The sequence below is a fragment of the Hippoglossus stenolepis genome, chromosome 13, assembly GCF_022539355.2.
Source record: "Hippoglossus stenolepis isolate QCI-W04-F060 chromosome 13, HSTE1.2, whole genome shotgun sequence".
Classification (NCBI taxonomy): Eukaryota; Metazoa; Chordata; class Actinopteri; order Pleuronectiformes; family Pleuronectidae; genus Hippoglossus; species Hippoglossus stenolepis.
The window spans coordinates 20,969,598-20,992,499 of record NC_061495.1 but is presented as its reverse complement, the minus strand read 5'-3'; the positions used below and the strand labels follow the sequence as shown (position 1 = coordinate 20,992,499).

At 41.5% G+C, this 22,902-nt stretch overlaps 2 protein-coding genes across 2 annotated transcripts; one reads left to right on the top strand and one right to left on the bottom strand.

Moving 5' to 3' along the window:
• Nucleotides 1-113: 113 nt before the first annotated feature.
• ttf2 (transcription termination factor, RNA polymerase II) lies at nucleotides 114-12,649 on the bottom strand. Its single transcript, XM_035175300.2, has 23 exons — nucleotides 12,508-12,649; nucleotides 12,213-12,318; nucleotides 11,402-11,488; nucleotides 10,763-10,832; nucleotides 9,833-10,663; nucleotides 9,180-9,300; nucleotides 8,586-8,768; nucleotides 8,221-8,378; nucleotides 7,838-7,919; nucleotides 7,231-7,356; nucleotides 6,977-7,127; nucleotides 6,517-6,622; nucleotides 6,193-6,377; nucleotides 5,648-5,801; nucleotides 5,229-5,320; nucleotides 4,957-5,042; nucleotides 4,354-4,487; nucleotides 3,680-3,859; nucleotides 3,384-3,442; nucleotides 3,075-3,228; nucleotides 2,801-2,883; nucleotides 2,480-2,554; nucleotides 114-1,727 (listed from the first exon to the last, which is right to left on the bottom strand). The coding sequence occupies exons 1-23, from the start codon at nucleotides 12,533-12,535 to the stop codon at nucleotides 1,583-1,585; spliced, it is 3,396 nt and encodes a 1,131-aa protein (XP_035031191.1). The 5' UTR covers nucleotides 12,536-12,649; the 3' UTR covers nucleotides 114-1,582.
• Nucleotides 12,650-13,060: 411 nt separating this feature from the next.
• Nucleotides 13,061-22,869, top strand: cenpj (centromere protein J). Its single transcript, XM_035175412.2, has 19 exons — nucleotides 13,061-13,167; nucleotides 13,665-14,068; nucleotides 14,670-14,796; nucleotides 14,947-15,168; nucleotides 15,330-15,471; nucleotides 15,814-15,919; nucleotides 16,148-16,933; nucleotides 17,103-17,913; nucleotides 18,051-18,183; nucleotides 18,488-18,653; nucleotides 18,818-18,949; nucleotides 19,059-19,196; nucleotides 19,410-19,500; nucleotides 19,806-19,954; nucleotides 20,065-20,151; nucleotides 20,459-20,599; nucleotides 20,851-20,935; nucleotides 21,480-21,600; nucleotides 22,096-22,869. The coding sequence occupies exons 2-19, from the start codon at nucleotides 13,694-13,696 to the stop codon at nucleotides 22,286-22,288; spliced, it is 4,005 nt and encodes a 1,334-aa protein (XP_035031303.2). The 5' UTR covers nucleotides 13,061-13,167; nucleotides 13,665-13,693; the 3' UTR covers nucleotides 22,289-22,869.
• The last annotated feature ends 33 nt before the right edge of the window (nucleotides 22,870-22,902 follow it).

Here is a 22,902-nt window from a genome sequence, read left to right as displayed (position 1 = left end):
CGATGTTTAATAAAGGCAGCATGGAGGTATGGCTTCCCTCTGGATTGGACGCAGCAAACGTTTGAGAGCGAGCAAAGCAAAGATGGTGGAGCAGCAAGAAGTCAAGGAGGAAATCTGATGAAAACATTACATGTTTATAGATATTAAGTATAATGCAGGGGTTGCTCTCATGCATGTTTTTCTGTTTGCACACATAATGTCAGTTTCCCCCTCATAAAGATAGATGTCATTATTAATGTGTGGCTGCAATGTGGAAACAGCATGAACAAATATTTTGAATAAACACCACACTCATATTCAGATATCAGGAAATCAATATTTATGACTTCTCTAATATACAATCAAGATTTATCCCCAGATATCTTCCTAACATTTTTAATGAATAGACCATTTTAATTCACAATGCAAATAACTTTGTTAAGCGCATACACACACACACACACACACATTAATCTCTATGACCTGAATTTATTTACATCACAATGTCCAAGCAAAACACCATATGAAAATATACATAAAGTTAATAAACTCAATCAAGTGACATGAGAAAGGACTGCTTCCCTCTGATGAGTGAGCTGCCTGAAATCAAATGAGCTTTTAACAGGGGGGGGTCCTCATTTCAGTGTCATAATAAAATAAACAGCAGTATACACACACACACATCTAGAAATATTCCTCAAGTATTGGTCACACTAAATGTAGCATGGGACATAAATGCAGTGCTGCACAGAATCATTCTAGACCAAAAGACACGGAGAATAAGACTTGCTAACCAGTGTCTATGGCCTTTGCACACATTGACAATATGCACATCTGTGGTTGTGTATAGGAGTTGTATGAGGACTTTAGAATCCATATTTCAAGATGCATGTAAAAAGTATTTGCAGTTGTAGCAGTAGTGTTAAGAAACCAAAACAGCCACATCAGCATAGCAGTATCTGATAGAAGAAACTGTTTCGTAATCGAGAATGTTATTGAGATAAGCAAGATTTTCTCTTTTATAAACACCTTCATGAAAAGTAAAATATTCATCAAGTCACCGATTATGAATGGGAACAAAAGATCAGGGCAGGAAAAGCATCTGTGAGGTTACAGAGTATGAAGATGTTTCAGGACAAGTTAAAGCCAAATGAAACAGTTAAAATAAATATAGTTAAATCCCAGCTTTGAAATGATAGTGTAATACTTACAGAAAATGGTAAATGGTTTTGTATTTATATAGCGCTTTTCTAGTCTTGATGACCACTCAAAGCTCTTTACATTATTTCAAACATTGAAATAAAATGGTAAGGCAAATTAAACCCAATGAAGTTTTGTAAAGCAGGAATAAACACTGCTTTGGATCAAGCTGAGAGAGGTCAGTCAAAAACAACACAAAGAAATCTGACATTAAACTGTGTAAAATAAACTCACTTGTATTTTAGATTTAGGCAAATTATCACCTGAATTTTATTAGATTATATATTTAAAAAAAAATTCAAATCAGATTTCTATCCTGAATTTTTGATATATGTGAACAGGAGTCTGGTGCGGTAGCTGCAGGTCTGACAGTGTGGAACAGCGTCCTCAGTTCTCTCATACCTCACACACCGAAAATGATTTTGAGATCAGCCAGGGAGAGTTTGGTGAACGTGCTTCCTGTTCCCGACAGCACGTTCTGGGCCAGCTCCTTCTTCTTCACCTGCAGAGTGGAAATCTTCTCCTCCACTGTATCTTCACACACAAACCTATCAAAAAAACGAATTCACACAAAAGCATTTTTTAACCAACAAACACAAAATAATAATACACCAGATAAACCAAGTGTCAAACCACCGTGACGTAACCCATTGGTTTGTGAGCTGCCATTTTGAAATCTTGAGTTTGGTATTTTGTCCAGTGCCATCTGTGTTTATTTAAAACCACAAGTAACCATATTTGGAAGAGCGGGTGTAGAGACTGACTGAGAGCACGAGGAAAATGCACGTCCACCTTCACCTGCACTCATTGGACGGTACTAGCTCTAAATCACACAGTCTTCAATGATGCCCCAATGGTGCTATTTTATCTATTTGACTCTAAATGGGAACATAATTTTCAAAAAATTAACCTCATGCTGTATTGAAGAAGACTTGAAACTAGAGACTGAAACAAAAGACGATTGCTTATTTGAGAGAATACAGGTTTCAGGCACTTCCGCATTGGCTTCACTTAGGGACCCGGGGTCTGTGTGTCTGGTCATTTTTATTTACAGTCTAAGTAACAGGCCTAAGGAAACGTTGATCAATGAGCATGTGGATTTGTTGTTCCACTCCTGTCTACCAATTTTGAAGTGATCTTCGTTTTATGCAACTTTTACTGTACATTGTTGTTGTATTCAATTTTGTAATTTGCCTTAGTTTATGATTGTCTCAATACTGTCGTTTTGCAACAATAAAACATGATATAAAAATAAAAATAGGATCCACGCACACTGAAAGTACTGCTTCTTTGTATTTACCTGTGGATGGTGACATCTTTCCTTTGTCCAACTCTATAGATCCGGTCACAGGCCTGATCCTCCAAGGCTGGATTCCTGTCAGAGTATTCAGGGTTCAGAGGTTAAAGACTCCATTGTTATAGTGAACACATAAAAGATATTACATTTTTGTTTCAATGAAGATTCTCAGTCATCCAAGTCGTGCTATCAAACTGGTAAAACCCTCAACAACCTGCATGTTTATCATCATAACTCTCAGGATAGGTATTATTTATATCACACTTTTCAGGTGGAATGTAAGAAAAGCAACGAGTAGAGGTTTCAGAGCAGCAGATGTCTCACCAGTGCATGTCCATGAGGAAGAGGTGATTCCCTCCAATCAAGTTGAGACCAACTCCTCCAGCACAAAGAGAAATCAGCATCACCTGGGGCACAGAACCAGAAATATGAATCTATAGACAGATGGACGGACAGTGAAACTGAAACAGTTTAATCACAAATGAGAAAATCAACGTTGTATGTTTGTAAACTGATTCATTACTTTTCAAAGCATTAGAAAATATAAAAAAAACTAGATTGTTGTGTCGTGTTTATATCTGTATTAATTGATATTCACCTGTGGTCCCTTAGGGTCTGTGTTGAATTCTTCCACCAGGTCCATGCGACGTTTGGGGTTGACAGACCCGTCGATGATGCCGTATCTCAAGCCCATCTGCTGCAGATGAACCTTTACGATGCTCAGCATACTGGTCCACTGGGACACGATGACACTAAACATGACAAGAGGGGAGAAGATACCATGTGGATTACAACTAAAGAGGTAGGATTCAATATAGACAGAAATGAGCAGGATACAAGTCAATGAAAACAGAGATTAAAGATATGACTGATATGAGTCTGAGTTGATCTTGAGAGTTGTTCCTACCTTCTCTGATCAGCACCCTTCTGCCTGATTGCCTCGAGCTCAGAGACAATAGAAGCAATCTGGAAAATTGAGATTGAAGAACAAGTTAATTTGTAGTTACAGTAAAATTTTATAAAACAGCAGCGATACGGGAAAACAAGCTGAGGTCTAAATGGTACTAAATTCAAGTTCCAGGTACTCGTGTATTAGAAAGAATAACACAGGACATGCATTTAAATAATCATTATTTTAGCTCCCACACAGATCACATTCAGTATGATAGTGATGTGAGGTTGAGGAGCACAGCTGTCACCCACCTTGGTGCTCTCACTGGTGTCCTCAAACAGCTGCGAGGGGAAGTGGGTGCCATTAAGAGCCACGGTGTCTTTGGGGTCAGGGCCCGATGGCGAGGGGTTCGAGGAGAGTGACAGAGCGTTGAGCTGCTCCTCCAGAGACAAGACGATCCCGTCACCCTGCAGCTCCGCCGAGTCGAGAGTCTGAGCAGAGGGAGGAAGTGAAAAAAGGAAAGAATTTCTTACACTTCCCATTAATCAAAGATAAAGTGAACAAAACAAAAACAAACACATCTTAAAGTGCCACAGAAGCACTGTTAAATGAGCATTAACATGATTAAGACGACATTTGATGATGTCATGAAGCAGCATGGGATCATGGGAGTTGTTGTCTGGCTAGCAGTGTGTTTTTTCCTTCGTCATACGTTGTTTGCCCCAGAAGAGACGGGCAAAACCATGTTTACCCGGATAGAACGCAAATAAAAGGCAAAAACAAAATTAAATGTCACGTTACCTTGAATAAAAATGAGGATATATCTGGTTTTGTTGGAAACATTTTGGATAAGGTAACTAAACAGGCCAACAAAATATATAACGTAGGTCTAGTAATGTTTAGACATTGAAATGAAGAATTGATACAAATGATATCTTTAAGACCCTGTTGAAACCCTGGTGTGTTTGTGTGTATGAGCGCATACCTTCTTCAGGAGGGACAGATGACAGCAGCACTGTCGCAGGCGCAGCAGCAGGGACAGGATGTGGATGGTGCTGGACGCCTGCCGGGAGCTCGGCACAGTAGCTTCAGGCTGTGACATGCCAAACTCTTGGGCAACTGGAGAGAGGGGCCCCACATACACATGTAGTTTTGAATCGCCACAGTTTTATAGATTTGTTTTCAGCTCCAATGTAAAATTCTCATTTCTCTATGTTGATTTTTTAGTAATATACTTTTTTTTCCTATATGATTATGTGCTGTGATAAGTAAAAACTCCTGAATATGCTAAATGTAAGCACATTTTTAAACAGACAGCTTTGCCATGAGAAGAAGCACAGAATTGAGTTTTGTTCATTATCTTTTTTTACTAAAATAATCCTACTAGAAACAGGAGATAGAAGACCCACAGACAGCGGTGTGCGTTCAAATCTGAACTTTGCACTGTACAGTTGTGATCCGGTCACTCAGGACAGATGTCAATACCAGCTCTGAACAGCTCTTAATCACACATGTCACCAGGGGCAGTATTCATCACACACTCAGTCAGTTCAGTTGAGGACTATAAAACAACCAGCAGATCTCTCACCTTTGTCAAAAGGATTTGAAGTGGGCGTGTTCCCCTTGTTCACATCATTTCCTTCATGTCTCTTCAGGTAGTTCTGCAGAGTGGATCTAAAAAAAAAAAAAGGAAAGAAATTAACATTCTAACATTTTTTTAATGATCGATCCACAGCATCCAACAAGATTTAATCTCATTCCAGCTCTTTTTTTATGTATTTACACACATCCAGAGGAGGAGGAAATGTTTTCTTGTTACTTTTATAATGAATTAGAAATCAAGGCAAGTAGGTGTTCTACCTGGATTGGGCAAAGACCACATCATACACCGCCTGCTCATCCTTAGACAGTTTGAGTCGATGCACCTTGCAGGTCCGATCAGGAAGAGACACCTGAAACAATCATTATTCATGATTATTATTTATCATTGTCTTATTACTTACTATACCCTCGCTGCTGTAACTTCACTAACTTCCCCAGACTGATCAGAGGTCTGATAAAAGATTATCTTGTCTTATCTTATTGCAACTTTTACTGATTAATAGCGCCCCCTGCAGCCAGACATGGTGATTATTTCTGTTGGGCTCTGCAGGCAACGACAATCAGATACTGACATTAAAACCAAAAACATTGTTGTGGCCTTTACAATGAGCCAAGTCCAGTATATAAAGTATAAAGACAAGTCCAGTGTGTCTCTGTGTGTGCGTGTATGTGTCTACCAGAGGTTTTCCTTTGGAGTCCATCTGGTTTTTGGTTCTTCGGAGCAGCAGAGTCCTCGTCAGGATGTTCAGCCTCTCTCTGCCTCTGTTAGAGCCGTTGTCGACCTGAGCTTTCCAGAGTTTGTACTCGTCAAACGGAGAACAACGCAGAAACCTGAGGAAAGGACAGTGAATGAATACTGTCTCATTTTAATTCCCCATCTTGACCTCACTTGAGCACAGCGACAATACCATTATGTTAGCAGTTCCAAAGAACCTCCAGGGTCATGAATAATGTAAGCACAACCAATAATATGAGATGATTTTGCTCCTGTCTTTGTTGATTGTTAAATATCTAGGAGTCTCCCATAAAGATTGATTTTAAAGGATGTTGGGGCAAATATATAGCACTGCTTTGTGGCCCCCTTTCATTCATAAATATGAAAAAAATGTGAATCTAAACAAAGCAGTCTCGGCAGAGAACCGCACGTGTCCAACATGCAGACAAAGCATTTTGACTGAGAAGGCATTTTAAAACATCTGTGTTCTCTGTGTTTTCTTCTTACTTAAGCAGTGAGTACATGTCCAACAGGTTGTTCTGGATGGGTGTACCAGTGACTGCCCAGCGGGCGCTGGCCCTCAGCTGACACACCGCCATGGACGTCTGCACTTTGGGGTTTTTGATGTTGTGGGCTTCATCAAGTATCATACGGGCCCACGCCACTCGCAGAAGAGGAGACGAGTGCAGTGGCTGAGGAAAAATTTCAAAAGATGAAGTACACATGTGTCTGAGGATTTAGTTTTATCAGCATTATTATTATCGGTAACAAAATGGCTTTGAAGTTGGACAGCTGCAGTCAGAACTGTGGCTTTACATCATAATTACTCACCACGTCATCAGAATCCTTGGATGGTTTTTCTGCCTCCTCCTTCTGGACTGGAATCTCCTTAGAGACCAAACCGTATGTGGTCACCACCACATCGTAGTCTGCCAGCCTGAGGAGATGGACAGAGAACACGTAACTCAGTTTGACTTTAAATATCTTTTGAACTGGAAGGATGTATCCGGATTGGTGCATCGGCTGTGCACATCCACAAAAGTTATGTGTGGGGGTAATATGTGACCTTCAGGGACTTTCACAAAATGTAGTTTGCTCCCATAAAAATAATGTGTACCATGTTATTGTTCTCAGAATAGGATTTTGTTGTGTCCTTCAGCTGCCACATTTGAATTCATAATTGACAGGCATAATGCTAAAGATACTAAACTGTCAAAAAGGAAAATGTATGCAACTGCAAAGATGGTGTGTGTGTGTGTGTGTGTGTGTGTGTGTGTGTGAGATCCCTCACACTTTGGCACTTTTCTCTCTGTTGGGACCGTGGTACAGACACACACTCAGCCTGCCCGTCTTCACATGTCTCTCAATCTCCTTCTTCCAGTGGTGAATCAAAGAGGCAGGGCAGATGATCAGAGTTCCTTTAGAAACCACAAGACTGGAGTCTGGATGATGAACAAATGCAAAAAATATAAGAGGTATTACTTAATTTAAATAATACACATATACAATTCATGTTGCCTCAGCAAATGAAAGAGTTCTCGTTACCAGTTTTGGAGATCCATTTCTCCAGTTTCTTCTCTTCCTTCTTTTCTTCTTCCTCTTTTGCCTTGATCTTCTTGGCAAGTATGAGAGAAATCATGGTCAGGGTTTTTCCGAGACCCATGTCATCCGCTGATTCCAAAAAGGGGGAGCGAGAAAAACAAAGGGAGGAAATGATAAGGAATGAATAATTCAACTGCTTGATAAAGTGGACAAAGCACTTTGGTGATATGTTGTCTTTGTTGTGACCCTGACATCAAACACACCTCACTGACCTACTGCCACAGAAATATGTCATCTCTTACTCAGAAGGGAAAAGGAACAAGTAACACCAACTTATTATTCCATCTCTGTCCCACAGTTTTCATCATGATGTGGTAACAGTCTTCATTTTAACCTCTTCAATAAAAACTGGAATGGTACTTGGTAGAGTGAGGCCAAACATTATCAAGACCCATGAATTATTCTCTACAAAACTGGTTAAAATGTAAAACAATAAAATAAAATAAAAATTTAAAATGTAATTTTAAACCACTTTGTGCATATCAGTGCCAAAATGTAATGAGATCTTAACCTCCATGGTGAAGGTAATAATATTAAATGGTGAGCATACCCAGAATTCCTCCACAGGGATTCTGGCCTTCTCTCCAGAGCAGCCAGGCCAAAGCTCTCCTCTGGTGAGCCAGGAGCGACACCTGAACAGCCAATCACAAGCGGACAATGTTATTAGAGTAATAGAAAGGACCAATCATAAAACGATTTATATACTACCAATGATTATATTTTCATAATTACAAATACAGTATGGACAAAAGTATGTGGACAATGCTGCTGTCAAAGCCTTGACTCTTCTTTCCACCAGATTTTGGAAACAAAAAGTACACAGGTATGTAGACAGGGGTGATGCATCATTCCTTGATATCTAATTAGTGGTATTAGATCATCTATGTGAAGTACTGGTGAAAAACCAGACTGCAGCCCGGGGGATAGCAGTACCTTGATGCCCTTTGGGTCTGGGACTTCAGCCTCAGCGTCGGGGCAGGACTCCATGGATTTGTGAAGGTGGTCGATGGCCTCGCTGGTGGCGTTTCTCACCGCCAGCAGACGGTCATTGGTCATCCTGCCGCCGTAAAAGGCCTGAGCCTGCGGGTTAGCTGGAAACAAGAAGGAGTGAGGATTAGGGTATTAGTAGGAATGGTAAAGAACAAATTGAAATTACTTAACATAAATGTAGAGGAAAATAGTACAGATACAACACAAAGGTGAAAATGAGAGCTGCAACAATTCAGATTCAAATTCAGTTTCTTGGCTTCAAAAATTATTAACTGATATTTCTCAACAAAAACTCTTGATCAGCCTACCTGCGTACATCTGGGTGTAGCCCTGGCTCAGCTGGAGCCCCAGGGAACTGCTGGAGGCTTGGTGCAGAGAGGGGCCTGGAGCCGGAGGGGCAGGGAGCAGGATGGTGCCCCCCTGTCGACTGAATGGGTTGAACTGACTGCTACCTGGTCTCACATCATTGCTGCGATGTTCACCCTCGGTCTCTAGGAGAAAGGTGATTATGGCAGGTACCATGTTAGTGTGCACACTTTAAAGTTGACTGCTCTCCACACTGTGAAGTGGATTTAAGTTGTTTCTGCATAGCTTCTTTTACCTGTACTGCTGCATGTAAAAGACAGTGCATACACGTCATTTTTTAATTCATACTGATAATATATTGATCTGAAATTTTCAAATTTCATTCTTTAAAATTTGTTCGAATTGAATCATGATTTTCTTAAGCTGTAAATTTAAAAACAGGGTTTGATGCATTTTTAAGTCCTGATTACTGACTAACAACAACCTGAATAATTAGGAGCTGAGGTGAGAGGCTGAGTGGAAGAATTTGTGATTAAAATGTGCTGTAACAGGAATAGGGGGAAATCTTCTGCACTCCTGTGCAGTGGGTGAGTTACCTGGATGAGAAGCAGCAGTGAGGCGCAGAGACTCCAATGTGTCCTCCAGCTCCTTGACCTGAGTCTTCAACCTCTCCCCTTTATCTGGCAGAGCCGCCACATTCACCACAGACAGAGTGGCCTTGTCAGGAGGAAAAAGGGGTAAGGACAGACGGAAAAGACACATAAATATGAATACACATAGGACATTAAAAAGGTGAACCTCTGTTTAAGTCATTTAAAGGTAAAAAGTCAAACTGCAGTTGTGGTCTGCAAAACTAAATATCTTGTATTTTTTACTAGTTGACTTAAATAACTCACATTTTAAACATTAATATTCTGAGATTTCATTATGTCTCTATTATCATTAAATAATAATAATAATAATAACGATAATAATAATACAAATATTCTCCATGTAGCTGCTATAGTGCTCAGTTTCCATCAGATTACAGCAGAGAGGACTCAGGCCTGTGGCAGATATGTTCTAAAGCCCAACTGACACATCGGCATGGTTGATATTATCAGCGGATTTTAGAAAAAATGTAAGTAACAAGAATAGGTAAAAAAAAAAAAGAATCCATTGAAGAAGTTGCTCAGGCACAACATTTATAGCTTTCAAAGTCGGACCAAATACAGCTAATCATGTGTTCCTCAGTTGGTCCTTCACTCACCTTTTTCTGTTGAAGCTGAGCACTGAGCAGACTGTGCAGCTTTTGGGGATCTTCATGTTGACCTTTGACCTTAGACGCTGGCTGAAACCCCGAGAAGCTGGTCAGGGTTTTTTGTACAGCAGAGACAGGAGTGGGAGGTTTCACTGACACCAACACCACATCATCATCGTCATCATCTTGGTGATTTTTGGTTTGACTGGACTCGGACTGTGTCGGTTGGTTATTTGTGGGGGTACTGGTGTTAGAAGAGTCTCTGCTGCTGGGTGCAGATTTAGAAGTGCTCTCTTTCACCGTAGAGTCAGATTGTTTCACCACATCTGTAGTTGGTTGCAGTGGCAAGTTTTTGGCAGTATCCTGTGAGGTTTTATTCGTTTTCTCAGGAGGAAAAGCAGTGACCCTGGAGGTGGAAATAGTATTTTCCATTTTACTCTGGATAGTTTGGTTCTCTTCAGTCCTGTTTTCAATCTTATCCGTCATATGTTCCACATCGTTAGCTTTGGGACCGTTTCTCTCCTCATCTGAAACTCTTTTCTTTATCTTCATGCCTGGTGGAAGCGGTTTCCTTTGGTAAGTATCCGGGGAATCCATCTTCTTTCTCTCCTCTTCTTCCACTCGTGCCCCAACACTCTCCACACTTTCTTTCTGATAACCTTCTCTTCCTTCAACCTTGTGACTTGCCTCACTGTCTGTCTTATCTCTTTCCTTCTCCCTCCCTCTCCACTCTGAGTCCTTGTCCATCTTGGAAAGGGCCTTGAAGGGATTTCGGACAGGTGGCAGACAGGAGGGCTGGAGCTGCATGTCAGATAGAGGGCTTCTCTTTTCTTTGTCTGGCTGCAAAGATGGAACACAACAGAAAAGATAAAAGGTATTTAAGTCACAGTATATGAATAAGAATGCGCATAGTGAAATCTATGACAGGTGCTGTCTTACCACAGTCCAAGGTACGCTTCCACACCACCTCTGGCCTGCTTTTTTACCTATAACACACCGATAGAATAACCTGGAAAAAAACAGAATGAACGTAAAACTCAAAGATCCAATCTGACCAACAGATACCGCCATGTTCAAAATTTTCTTGGAATTTATTTCCTCCGCCAAGGGGCTTATTTTTTCACCCATGTCCATTTGGATGTTTGTAAGCAAGATTACACAACAACAACAGGTTGGATTAGGACGAAACTTGATGGAAGGATACAGTGTTAGTAAGCTAAGGACATATTCAATTTTGGTGCTGATCCGGATCAGAAGGCAGATCCAATATAGTTTTTTTTCCTTCCTAAGATTGTGAGATAGGGTGTTTTTCAACAGTTTAATTGATTTGTCAAAGATCAGGCAGGTTTAGATTACTGAAATGTATGACTGTGTGCAGTTTGCTGCAGATCCAAATAGAAAGTGCATTTAAATGTGGTTTCATAAAGGGTTGTAGGGCCTTGGCGGAGGACTGCACTCTACCGATTGCCATTCAGGTGGATGTTGCTTTATCGCTCAGCCCTAATTGCAAGAACTAGCATAATTAATAACCGACAAGGCTAATGTTATGACCATAACACTGTCCACCTGCGCACACACCTGTGGCTTTGCTGCTGCTGACTGTAGGTGAGCGCTTGGAGCTCCACCATTGAATCTTCATGCTGGAGGCAGTGGGATGCCGAGATGCTGGGGGAATAAGATAATGATAATGCAGATCAAAAACATCAACTTGAATCTGTGTGAAAATGTTGTTTTCCTAATCTTAAATGTAGAAGAATTTGCCAAATGGCTTATTTATCATACCATGAAGGTACTAGAGAGTTTTAACGTAAACAACTCTATGACCCAGTGTTTATAATTATCAGTGTGTCCCAAAAGAATAAGACATTTGAGTCAGAAAAAAAAAAAGAGAGAATGGTAACAATCTAATAAGGGGTCCGATATATACGTGGAGGACAGTGGTCCCATTTAACTCTATTTTGAACTACTACACTTTTGGACACACTTAAAAGGTTCAGTGCGTAGAATGTAGTGACAGTTTGTCCAGTCTGGGCTACAGTAAAAAAACAACCGCTCCCGATGTAAATATAAAGTATTTAAATATAAAGGGCTCATTCTGGGGTAAAGAAAACACAATTCTTACAACTTAGATGAAACACACTAGTGAAAACATCACAAGGATTATTTTATATTCAATTTCTGCCAATAGATCCCTTTCCCCTAAATCCTACACACTGGACCTTTAATTATCCCTGAGTCATCTTGACATAGGAAGTCGTAGTTGTCCGTTCTGTGGTGGGTTCAGCTCCATGTTTTTTTACAGACCGCCCCTTAACATCTTCTCTGAATCCTTCTCACAGTGTTAAGGGGTGACAGAGGAAACATGTCCCCTCGGGGGTGAAGTGAATACCTGGACACCTGACTGAAGTCACAGCCTTGCTTATCAACGCAGACATAGAAGCTTTTTCCTTTGCTCGGTCCATCTTTCACGCCGGTTTTTAACATACACAAACCACCTGGATGAGGATAAAGAGGAGAATCATATAAATTAGCAAGTTAGCAAGAGGTTCTATTGAGCTAAAGGTACATGAAAGTGTCTTATCGGGGGATAAAACATAGCTACGACTTCCGGAAACTCCACATAAATAGCTATCCTTCTTCTGTTTAGCGTAAATGAAAACTGACATTGACTTATTGAGACTTACCGTGAACATTACACGGGATCTTTTCCATTGTCCGGACACGTTCAATTTCAGTTTCAGCTTCTCAAAAGTGAGATTCAGTTTTCTCGTATCGACCAATCACAACCGTGAGAAAGCACATCCGCGCTGTACAAGGAAAAATAAAGGGTAACTTTCAAATCAAAAACTTGCTTACTTCAACTGTAAAGGTCAATATACAATATAACACATTAAGATATAACATAGATGTTTATAAATGAATCAAAGTTTAAAATAAAATAAAGCTTAACGCTACGATAGATGTTTTTCGCTCAATCACTTTTATTGTGAAATGTTTTAGAGAACCGTTGTTGAACCGGATATGATTCAAATATCTTTTTTTTCCAAGAAACGTTATTGGATAATAAAAAATAAAAAAAGAAGATAATAATAATAATAATAATAGATGAGATAAAGTGAGTATAATATCTGGTATAATTTTGTTGTTGTGTATAGAAAAAAAATTGGAATCGTACAATTTTAAATATATGTATTTAACTACATTACCCATGATGCACCAGCGTCTGTTTCTCTACTCTCGCGGGCTTCGTGTTGACATGGCGGCAGCCTTTGAAACTTCACTCCGGCATATTTCTAAAACGCAGGGTTTCTACGCAGTAAAACCGTTTTTCTCCGGAGCTGCAGGTAAACTTGACGTGTTTGGACACTTTTAGCAATGTTCTGGATTTATTTACCGCTTAACAAGTGTAAAACAACTTTTATTGTGTGGAATAAAACGTTCTTTCCCAATGACAACAACAACAACGAAGTAGCAACAAGGACGCCGAGGCTTTTAAAGACATCGAAGCTAGCACGCTAAAACTCACTTAGAGCATCGTTGAACTGTATTTTAAGATGTATGTTGATAATATTTTCACAGTTTACGACGAGATAGTTGTGTTTTTGTTACTAACCAAATAAGCATCCATTTAAAGTGGTCACTCTCCTGTCGTGTAGTGTAAACGTTCATGAAACCAGACCATAAGCTAACAGCTAATTAGCTAATAGCTAATGTTATTTCACACTAAAGCAGTTTCCAAATATAGATTTCTTGGATGTGTTCATGGTCTGGAGTCTGTTTATTCATGGTGTGATTAACCCCCAACCTGTCACCATAATCTGTCGTTCAAATCCCGGATTAGCGAGCCCTGCCTGACGCAGCGCAGTCACCATGTCATCTCCAGACGGGCTCCGGTACTCCCAGGCAGAGTTCCTTACCCGGTGGTTGCCGAGCAGCAACAGAGCCGGGGTGATCATCAACCCCAGCCCGGACCTGGCCGGGTCCCCGCGGCTCACCCCTGTCGTGGGATCCTCACCCATGAAGCCAGACGACTCCTTCGCCTCAGACTTCGCCCCCCTGGCAGAATCGGCAGACAGCAGCTGCCTGGGTGTGGATGGATTTGGACTGTCGCCAGGAGGAGAAGAAAGGACTGGGAGTGACGGGCGGGGGAACCGTCTCTCCTCTGTCCCCAGGAGAAATTCAAGTGGACAGGTGGAGGGTCTGGATGAATCACAGGATGTGCCCCTAATTATGAGGCTAGAAGAGGTAAAATCATGACTGCATTTCAGAATATGAGGCTTCCTATTGTTGACATCTACATATTGGCTGTGACAAAGATTGATTTCCTGTCACTGCAATCATATAGATTATATCTTATTGTCTAGTTTTGGTAATTCTGAATCAGATTACACCAAAACTATTATCTAAAATACCTGTACATGCCACCTCTTCCCACTACATGTACTCTGCCACTTATCTTTATCCCATATTTAAGTAGATACAATATTGTGATATATCCTAATGACACTGATAGTTGTTTAGTTCAGTTTACTCCAATAGTTCAGTTTTAATAGTGTTTTTTCTTGTAAGACTGTTTATGTCGGCAAGAGCTCAAGTAATGATGAAAGTGTGTCCATAAAAGTCCGTTAGAACTTGTATGTTGATTTATCAGTATGTGCATTGTACCACTGTGGTTGGCAGCCACAAATAGATGTAAAGAGATGTTGGAAAACAAGTATGGAAAAGAGTGTTTGTCTAAATTTGTCTTTTAAATCTACTCAAAACCACCAAGACACTCTTCATCATAAGCATAACAGTGTTATCTACATGACTAATTTGAAAATAATTTTGTTTTGTGTTTTCGCAGTTGAGGAAATGGCAACAACACATGCAGGAGCAGCTAAAGGCCCATCAGTTAGAGGAGTTGCTACGTCTCCAGGAAGAGCAGCAGAGGTTGCTGGGAATGATGAATGGATCTGAGCACTGTGAAGGAGGTAGGAAAGATAAATGATTAGAATAGCTGCAACTGTGAGAATTTGTTTGATTTCATTTATAAAATATACGAGTTGGGGAGGGGGGTATATATATATTTTTCCTTGTCTCCTCACTGAACCAGTGTGAAGTGACTGTAATGTACTTTACAGATTACTTCGAGAGTTCAGAGCTATCAGGAGCAGAAGAAGAGGAGAACTCCCTTCAGGCAGACTCTCATCCTAGAGAGAGCCTATACCGCCACAACAGTAACTGCTTTGGGATCCCACCGGGCTCTACATGTGGCCTTCGTAAGGAGCAACAGCCCTCACCCTCAGCGAGACAGGATTGCCTACCAAGAGTTCAAATTCATGAGGAGGTGGACAACAATGAGGGTGAGAGAGCTTCTTTTTTTAAATTTACTGTAAGCTGACAATGGAAGTTGCTCAGTTTTTTACTTTCATTTGCAGATAAACCAGTAAAAGTTTACCCATGATTTTAACATCTGTAATAATTCCCTTGCATATGAAATTTTAACAGTAAGTGTTTCCTGCAGACTCAGGGAACTCCACTGATGACCAGGAACAGAGAAACGCTACGAGCCATTTTCAGGAGTATGATGACACATTAATCCCAAGTAATGGTGTGGAATTGACTGACGACCATGATAGAAAAGAAGATAAAATCTCACAGGACAGGTACATACTATATTTAATTATAAAACTATGTCTAGTATTAAACTAAGAGATAAACTTAAGCATCATGTGCGACAGCTGCAGACACCACAGAGGCGTAGTTGTTCTTATTTATACTTCTAGTCCGCATGGAGTCTGCTTGGTGCAGACCATACAGTTGGAGGGTATATGCATAACTGTTCGGAGCCTCACGTTCACCCTCTGATGAAATTTACATAACTCAGGGTGCAGAAAGTAGCAGAAGCCAGTCATGAAGCTGAAACAACTTGGTGTGGCTTTTATGTTGACCGCTTTTTGACAGTACACACATGTGCCTTATATGTACAGTATGTTTTTTCTCACCAGACCAATTAAACCAGGCATCGGGGTTCAAAAGCAGACGTTTGAGGAGTTGTTGGAAGAGCAACTAAGACTAGAGGATCAGAAGCTGAAGTCTGCTCAGCAACAACAGGTCAGAGAACTCAACAAATGTTTTTTTTACAAAACTGCAAATCATCGGAATATTTCAAAACAACATGTTTGTTAGTGAAAATTAACAAATGTATAAAGTTATACATTAGGTTTATACTACACATGATCTCATAAGCTCTGCATTTTGGTGTTTAGACACCTAAGCGATTAGCGTTTCTTATAAAGAGTAATTATTTTATATTCATATTTTGTCTTCTCACATTAACAGAGTCAAAATGGAGCTGAAGCTGTACAAGCCAATCCTAAGAGGTCCTTTCTGAAGCGAGGCGAGGGGCTTTCTAGATTTACCAACAATCGCAAAGCCTCATTTCCAAAAAAGGAGACGAAGAAAGACTCTAAACCACAGCCCCAGGCCAGAGTAATCTTGCGCAGCAACTCTGAGCCTGCAGCTATTCAGAAGGGTGGCACAAATTGCATCCAGCGGCTTCCTGTCCAGCGTAAAACCGCCATACTAAACAAGGAAAATCGACTGAAAAGCTTCAGTTTGCCACCTCAGGACATCAAAGCTGAAAATAAGACTGTACGGACGGTTTTAGGTAGTTATCAAAGGCAGAATATTGAAGGATCAGAATCTATTCAGACTGGCCCAGACTTGACACAAACCAAACAGTGTCAACCAGGGCAAGTAAAGGAACAGAATAACAGGACAGCGGGTCTGTCTGCTCAGACTGGGAGGAGACCCGGGCCTCACAACACACAGCCAAACCCTGTAACCAAACAGGTGGGCATGTTGGCAGGGCCAGGGAGGGCTGAAAATTACACAGCTAAAGAGAAAAGCTGTGGATCAGAAGAGGAATCAGCAGAAGGAAGAACGGGGTCAGGAAGAGGAGCAGGAGGAGTTCCGGTCGACTCGTTTGATGTGTCATTCCAGGAGAAGCTCCACCACTGGGAGTCTGATCGGCAGCTGGAAAACATGGAGCTGGGAGAGTTTGAGCTACTGGAGCAGGCAGCTGATGAGCTGTCCTTCTCGTCCAACTCTTCCTTTGTCATGAAGGTGTTTTGTTCAATTATTTATGATTGCTGTGTTCTAAGTCAGGGACGTTCTCATACAAGTATATTGTTTTTGTTGGAATACAGGGATTTCAACAATGTTAGGATTAGGATATGGTAAAGAAAGATGCACAAATTAATGTATTTTAAAAGATTCTGTTCTGTATTTGTAGGTTCTTCAGATGGACCAGCAGCACCAGCATCTGCAGGTCGCTCAGGCTCAGGGGCTCTACCAGCGACGGCTCTCCTCCACTCCCATCAAGTCTCCTCCTAGAGGTGAACTTCAGAGGTGCGTTGGCGGCGGTGTTAAAAGCAGTTCTGTGACCCCAGAAGCAGTTGTGACAAGAGATGATACAATCAAGAACAAAATGAGCACAGAGGATTACGAGGAACAGGACATTGGGAGAAAAGACAAACAGGAGAACTCTAATGTTGGCTCTGAATTTGAAGACCAGGAAGTGGTGGTGAAACCACCTTTGTTTCCCAGCACCTGTTGTTTCCCCGCACAGTCCAACCCGCCATATGATAAGTGGTCCTATCAGGACGAGGACAGTTGTAGAGCTTCAGATGTGACACAAGGTGATGATGGGGAAAGTGACAGTGTCCTTAGCAATCCTGATGAGTCCACTCTGATAGAGGACAACGATTGGCAGCAGGAGAGAGTCGTGTTTGATGATGACGACACATGGAACAACACCATTGAAACTCCCAATGAGAGTAGAGGAGTCAGTCCAGTTCCTGAGGCAACTGCCAATAGCGTCTCCCCACCAGTTCGGACTTTGTTGAGGAAGGTGGCAGCGAGCAAAGTTGTGGAGCTGGATAAGGGCACAGTCATCGGTTCCGCCAATCAGCAGCCAGATCCTCCGACTCCCCCTGCCTCCCAGCTCATGACAAGGTTGTTTCCTTCGCTGAAGCCGAAGGTCCAGAATCTCCCCCCTCCCCCTCCTGCGGCTCCTGAGCCCAAAAAAACAGAGGAGGAGACGGGTGAGAAACTGTTTTACACATCATAGCCTGTATCAGTTACACTTTTCATATTATTTGGCTCAAGTTTACAGATCTTTACCTGAATGTTGGCACTTTGAATTGCTATATGATAATTTTAGCGTGTATGTGTGTCCCAGGTCAGCAGGTCCAGTCGAGACAGCTGAGGGAGAGACTGGTGGAGCTGGAGATGGAGATCGAGAGATTTAAAAGGGAGAATGCTGCCCTCACCAAACTCAGACAGGAGAACGAGAAAAACCAGGAAAACCTCAGGTGATGTATCCTGGCATCTGCATTTTTTACTATTTAAATGCAATGACTCTGAGTTGACTTCTTCAAACCCTCTGTTGTACAAAATCTTTTTTACAAAAATTGGTGGCACAAAAGTCTTTATTAATAAAGTCCACATTATTTTAGAAGATCCTGAATGATAAATATCTCATCATACTTTTGGAAGTAATCTTTTTACATTCAACCCGATTTTGTCTTATATCGTGTACTTTTTGGGGGTGGACATTTTGATGAAATATGGATTTGTGTGATTTATGTCTACTTCGTTGTCATTGTTTCTTTTTAGGAGGGAACGTTTGGAGTTCGAGCAGACCAAAGTGGAGGAAACGGCCAAGTTTGACGAGTACAAGAAAGAGGAAAACAAGAAACTGCAGAAAGAGCGCAAACTGTTTGAGCAGCATGTGTCTGCTGCCAGAGCCATTCCTGACAAGAAGGAACGAGAGGAAATCCAGGTTACACAGAAAATCACTAGTTCTCATGTTGATAAATTCCATATTTAGTTTAAATATTAAACCTTGAATACCTGTCCTATTCGAAATCCCATAAAGAAGTTGTATGTACATTCTTAAAATAGTTGGAACACCCCTTTAATCTGTCCTCTTGTCCTCCCTGCAAGGTGTTGAAGCAGCAGCTCAGCTCTGTGCAGGAGGAGCTAAGGAGGAAGGAGAGTCGCTGGGCCTCCACACACAGCCGGCTGCGGCAGCAGATCGACTCCCTCAGCCAGGAGAACAGTTCTCTCAGGGACGAGGTACCCACCTGACCTCTGACCCTTTTTACCCCAGTGCATTAAAATCCCAATTTTATAAAATTGCAGCCATGTGGTGTTGATTTTTTATCCTTTTGTGTTTTAATTTAAGATCCATATGCTGGAAAAGCTTCGTATCAGTGCCTGGAATAAAAACCCTGTCAGTGCAGAGAAGGACAACGAAACTAAAGACGGCCCGAGAATATCTGCAAACCCTGTTTCAACTGTTACCAAAGGAGTCAAATTTGCTGTAAGCACGTTTACACTGTTTGTTATTGGTTTAATCATTCTCTGTAGAATGCAGTGCCTATAAAAGTCTATGATGAGTATTAGATTCACAAATAGACACCTGCTCTCTCAGATAGTCCCCAAATCTTTGATTGACCAATTTTCCAAATTTGTGCAGGTGCTCTCAGATTTTTTTCTCACATTGAAATCATAAGTTCTCTCTCTTTACTTTCAGAGTCCTCTTGACTCTCGAGGAAGCAGCATCATTCCTCCACAGAGAAGCACCGCTGCAGCAGGTCGAAGGAGCTCCGCAGAGAGTAGTCAGGGTAAGTTTACATTTAACAGGAAGTTTCTACCACGAAAAAAAGGTTTTGGCAGATTTATAACTTCATCAGTTGATGCATTGGTCTGAAAAGCCAGTCAGAGAGATAATTGGTTTAATGAAGTTTGTGTAAACACTAAAAGTCATTTAGTACAGGTTTCCTTTATCTCAGTGTTTATTGCAGATTTCTGTTTGCTATTGCAGAAACTCTGACCCCTGCAGGCAACAAGATAAATAATTTAATTTAATGATTGAATAGTCAATATTCCTTTTTTAATTTCCCTGTTTTGTGTGGATTGTCACTGTCAGTAGGGATGAAGAGCAGCCTGAGGAGGCCGTCAGGACCATGTGCCTTCTCCTCCTCACTGCCTGGCAGGAAAACAGAGGAGAAGTCAACAGCTGCCAACAAGAGCCAGGACAAACCACCAAACCCAGAACAACCGAAAAGCGTTTTTCCGGTAAGAGACATCAGTCGCTCTCTTTCTGGTATAACAAATCTATACTGCTGCTGTCGATCACAATGTCCAGGTCCAGTAATTGCTTTTGTTCCTTTATCTTCTTTCTGTAGACAAGCGATTCTCAGCCAAAAGTACCAGAGTACAAGACTGAAGAGGCAGAAGCAGCTCAGGAGGTCATCACACACCCTGATGGGAAGGTAAGAAGATGGAAGAATGGAAGAGCCAGGAATGTGAAATCCTGAAAAGTCATTACTTGACGGGAACCTGAGTCCATTCAGGAAATTTTCTAATTTGAAATCAAAGGCTGCTGGTATGTCCGTGTCTATTGCAGACCATGTCCTGTAATTTCCAAATGGTCAAAATACCCTCATGAGCTAAATTACAAATGTATACCCCTGAAATGTTTCTCAATACATTGATGAGATGCTACTTTTTTTAAAAGGAAGTGTCTGTTTTTCTTTGAGGTTTTTCTTTTATGTTAAATTCTGGTTCTGATTCCTCCAGACAGAGCAGATGCTGGCAGGTGGTGATCGCCTCCTTGTTTACCCCAACGGCACCAAGAAGGAGGTTTCAGCAGATGGACTGGCGGTGAAGGTCACCTTCTTCAACGGAGACACCAAACAGGTCACAGCCGACCAGAGAGTGGTGAGACTTTTACTTTACATCACAGGAATTCAATGTGCCCAGTGCTGTGATGGTGTCCTGTAGGGTGTGGGGACTGGTATTCCATCATTAGTGCTCATTCTCCTCTCTCCCACCACCTCCACTGGGTCGAGGGTCGATCTCAGGACCTTTCTAATCAGTTGATGTTTCTTTGAAAGCTCACAGGTGAAAACCTTCTGAGCATTAAGCTTAATGCAATAAGCACTAATGACTCCACTGCTCCTTGTGATCAGATCTACTACTACTCTGACGCACAGACGACTCACATCACGTACCCAGACGGCCTGGAGGTCCTGCACTTCTCCAACAACCAGACTGGTGAGAGCAGAGACGCTGGCAGATGTGTTCATGTCATAAAGACTAAACTTTTTTCCTTCTGTTGTGGCTGTTGTGGCAATTTGACTCTCAGAATAATAAAGATAAAGAAAATGGTACAGTCTAAATTTAGTTGAACATAATTGCATATTAAATAGGACTTCAGGAGTGGTTACATGTTGGAAAACGTTCTCAGGTCTACAAACGCGTGCGTTAGTATATTGCGTCTGCGGTTCTTAGTCATTGAGTTATACCTGATAACTGACATCTAAATTTTCCTACATGCCACTGTTCTGTTTTATAATGTTAAGTCTTTTTATTATTTACTATCACTTTATTGTATTACTTGAAGCCACTTGTGTTTTGTATGTTGGGATGGGATTTATTGAGGGTGTTTTTTGCCGTGGTATCGAATTGGGTATCAAGAATCGTGAAAATTTCATACTAACTGTATCGATTACAAAATGTTTTGTTTTGTGACATCCCTAGTCCTGATCACACTGCATTGTACATTATGAATCATCTGTTGGTTTTTTTTGTGCTCCAGAAAAGCATTTCCCAGATGGTCGTAAGGAAATCACCTTCCCAGACCAAACGGTCAAGAACCTGTTCCCAGACGGAAGGGAGGAGAGCGCGTTGACGGACGGGACCATCATACAGGTCAACCCGTGAGTAAAACCACAGCTACGGCTCCTGGCTACTATAAAAAGGGCTATGAAGACCATCATTTACCCCGAACCCCGACATTCAACGGGTACAACAACAAGTGGAGAAAGCAGAATCGCGGGCTGACCTTATATATACAGTCTATGGGGCTGACCAGCGCGGAGAAATGCTCGTCCCGTGTGAACAGCCAGGCGGCTGCGCGCTTGAGAATGGCGCGGCGTAAACCCGGCTTAACGAGTGTGGGGGGGCGGGGGGATGAGGTGGGGTGTGGGCCAAGGCCATGTAGGGAGACTCCCAGTGTATTGTGATGACACAATACACAGGAAGCTCATTCCAGTCACTCAAGCATTTATACTGCAGCCAGCCACCAGGGGGCAGTTGAGATGACTTTTGGGAGCTGTCATGTCGTCCATCTTTGTGTTCTCATATCCAGGTTGAGGTTATAAGTTTGTTTTGAATCAACACTAACAGTGTGTACATATTATGGTTTTTCTCAGGGACGGCACCAAGGAGATACATTTCAACACAGGTCAGAAAGAGATCCACACGGCCGAGTACAAGAGGAGGGAGTATCCAGACGGCACCGTGAAGACGGTCTATGCTGACGGCAGACAGGAAACCTGCTACCCCACCGGACGACTCAGGATCAAAGACAAAGATGGGAACGTTGTCCTGGACAACGGGGCGTAGAGACGCTGTCAAAGCAAACGTTAACTTTTTCAAGAAGAGCAGGGAAGCTTTAGGTGAAACTCTACTGCAACTGAGTTTGAGGTAGTCAACGGAAATATTTTTAATTATTTTTAAATCCTATGTTTTATAAGTGAGAAAGTTCAGCCCTCTCACTGTTTTATGGAAACACACACATAAGGGTTGATGTCTGTTTACACCACTGTCCTATTTCAGCCCTCCATAGGAGTAGGGTTTTTTTTTTTTTTAATCGAACATCTCAGCTGTCCAACCTTCACTACGCCTGTTTGAGGCAGCCGATGTGTTTTTAAAACACGACCTGATGATCTATCAACAAACTTCACTCCGTCTTATTAATGTGAATATTTTAACAGAAACTGCGACTTGCATCAACTCATTGTTTACATCGATATTAGTGACAAGATGTAACAGAAACAGTCGACTGAAACAGAACTGCTTTAGTGAGATCTGTGTGTGTGTGGGGTGGGAAGTGTTTGTTTGCATTAAGTTAAATTTGTAAAAATGTTAAATAAATATTTATTTTTCTTAGCTGACCATAAAATAAATTTTATCTTTGTTTTGTTCATTGTTGTTGGGGTGATTCTTCTGGTCCGGAC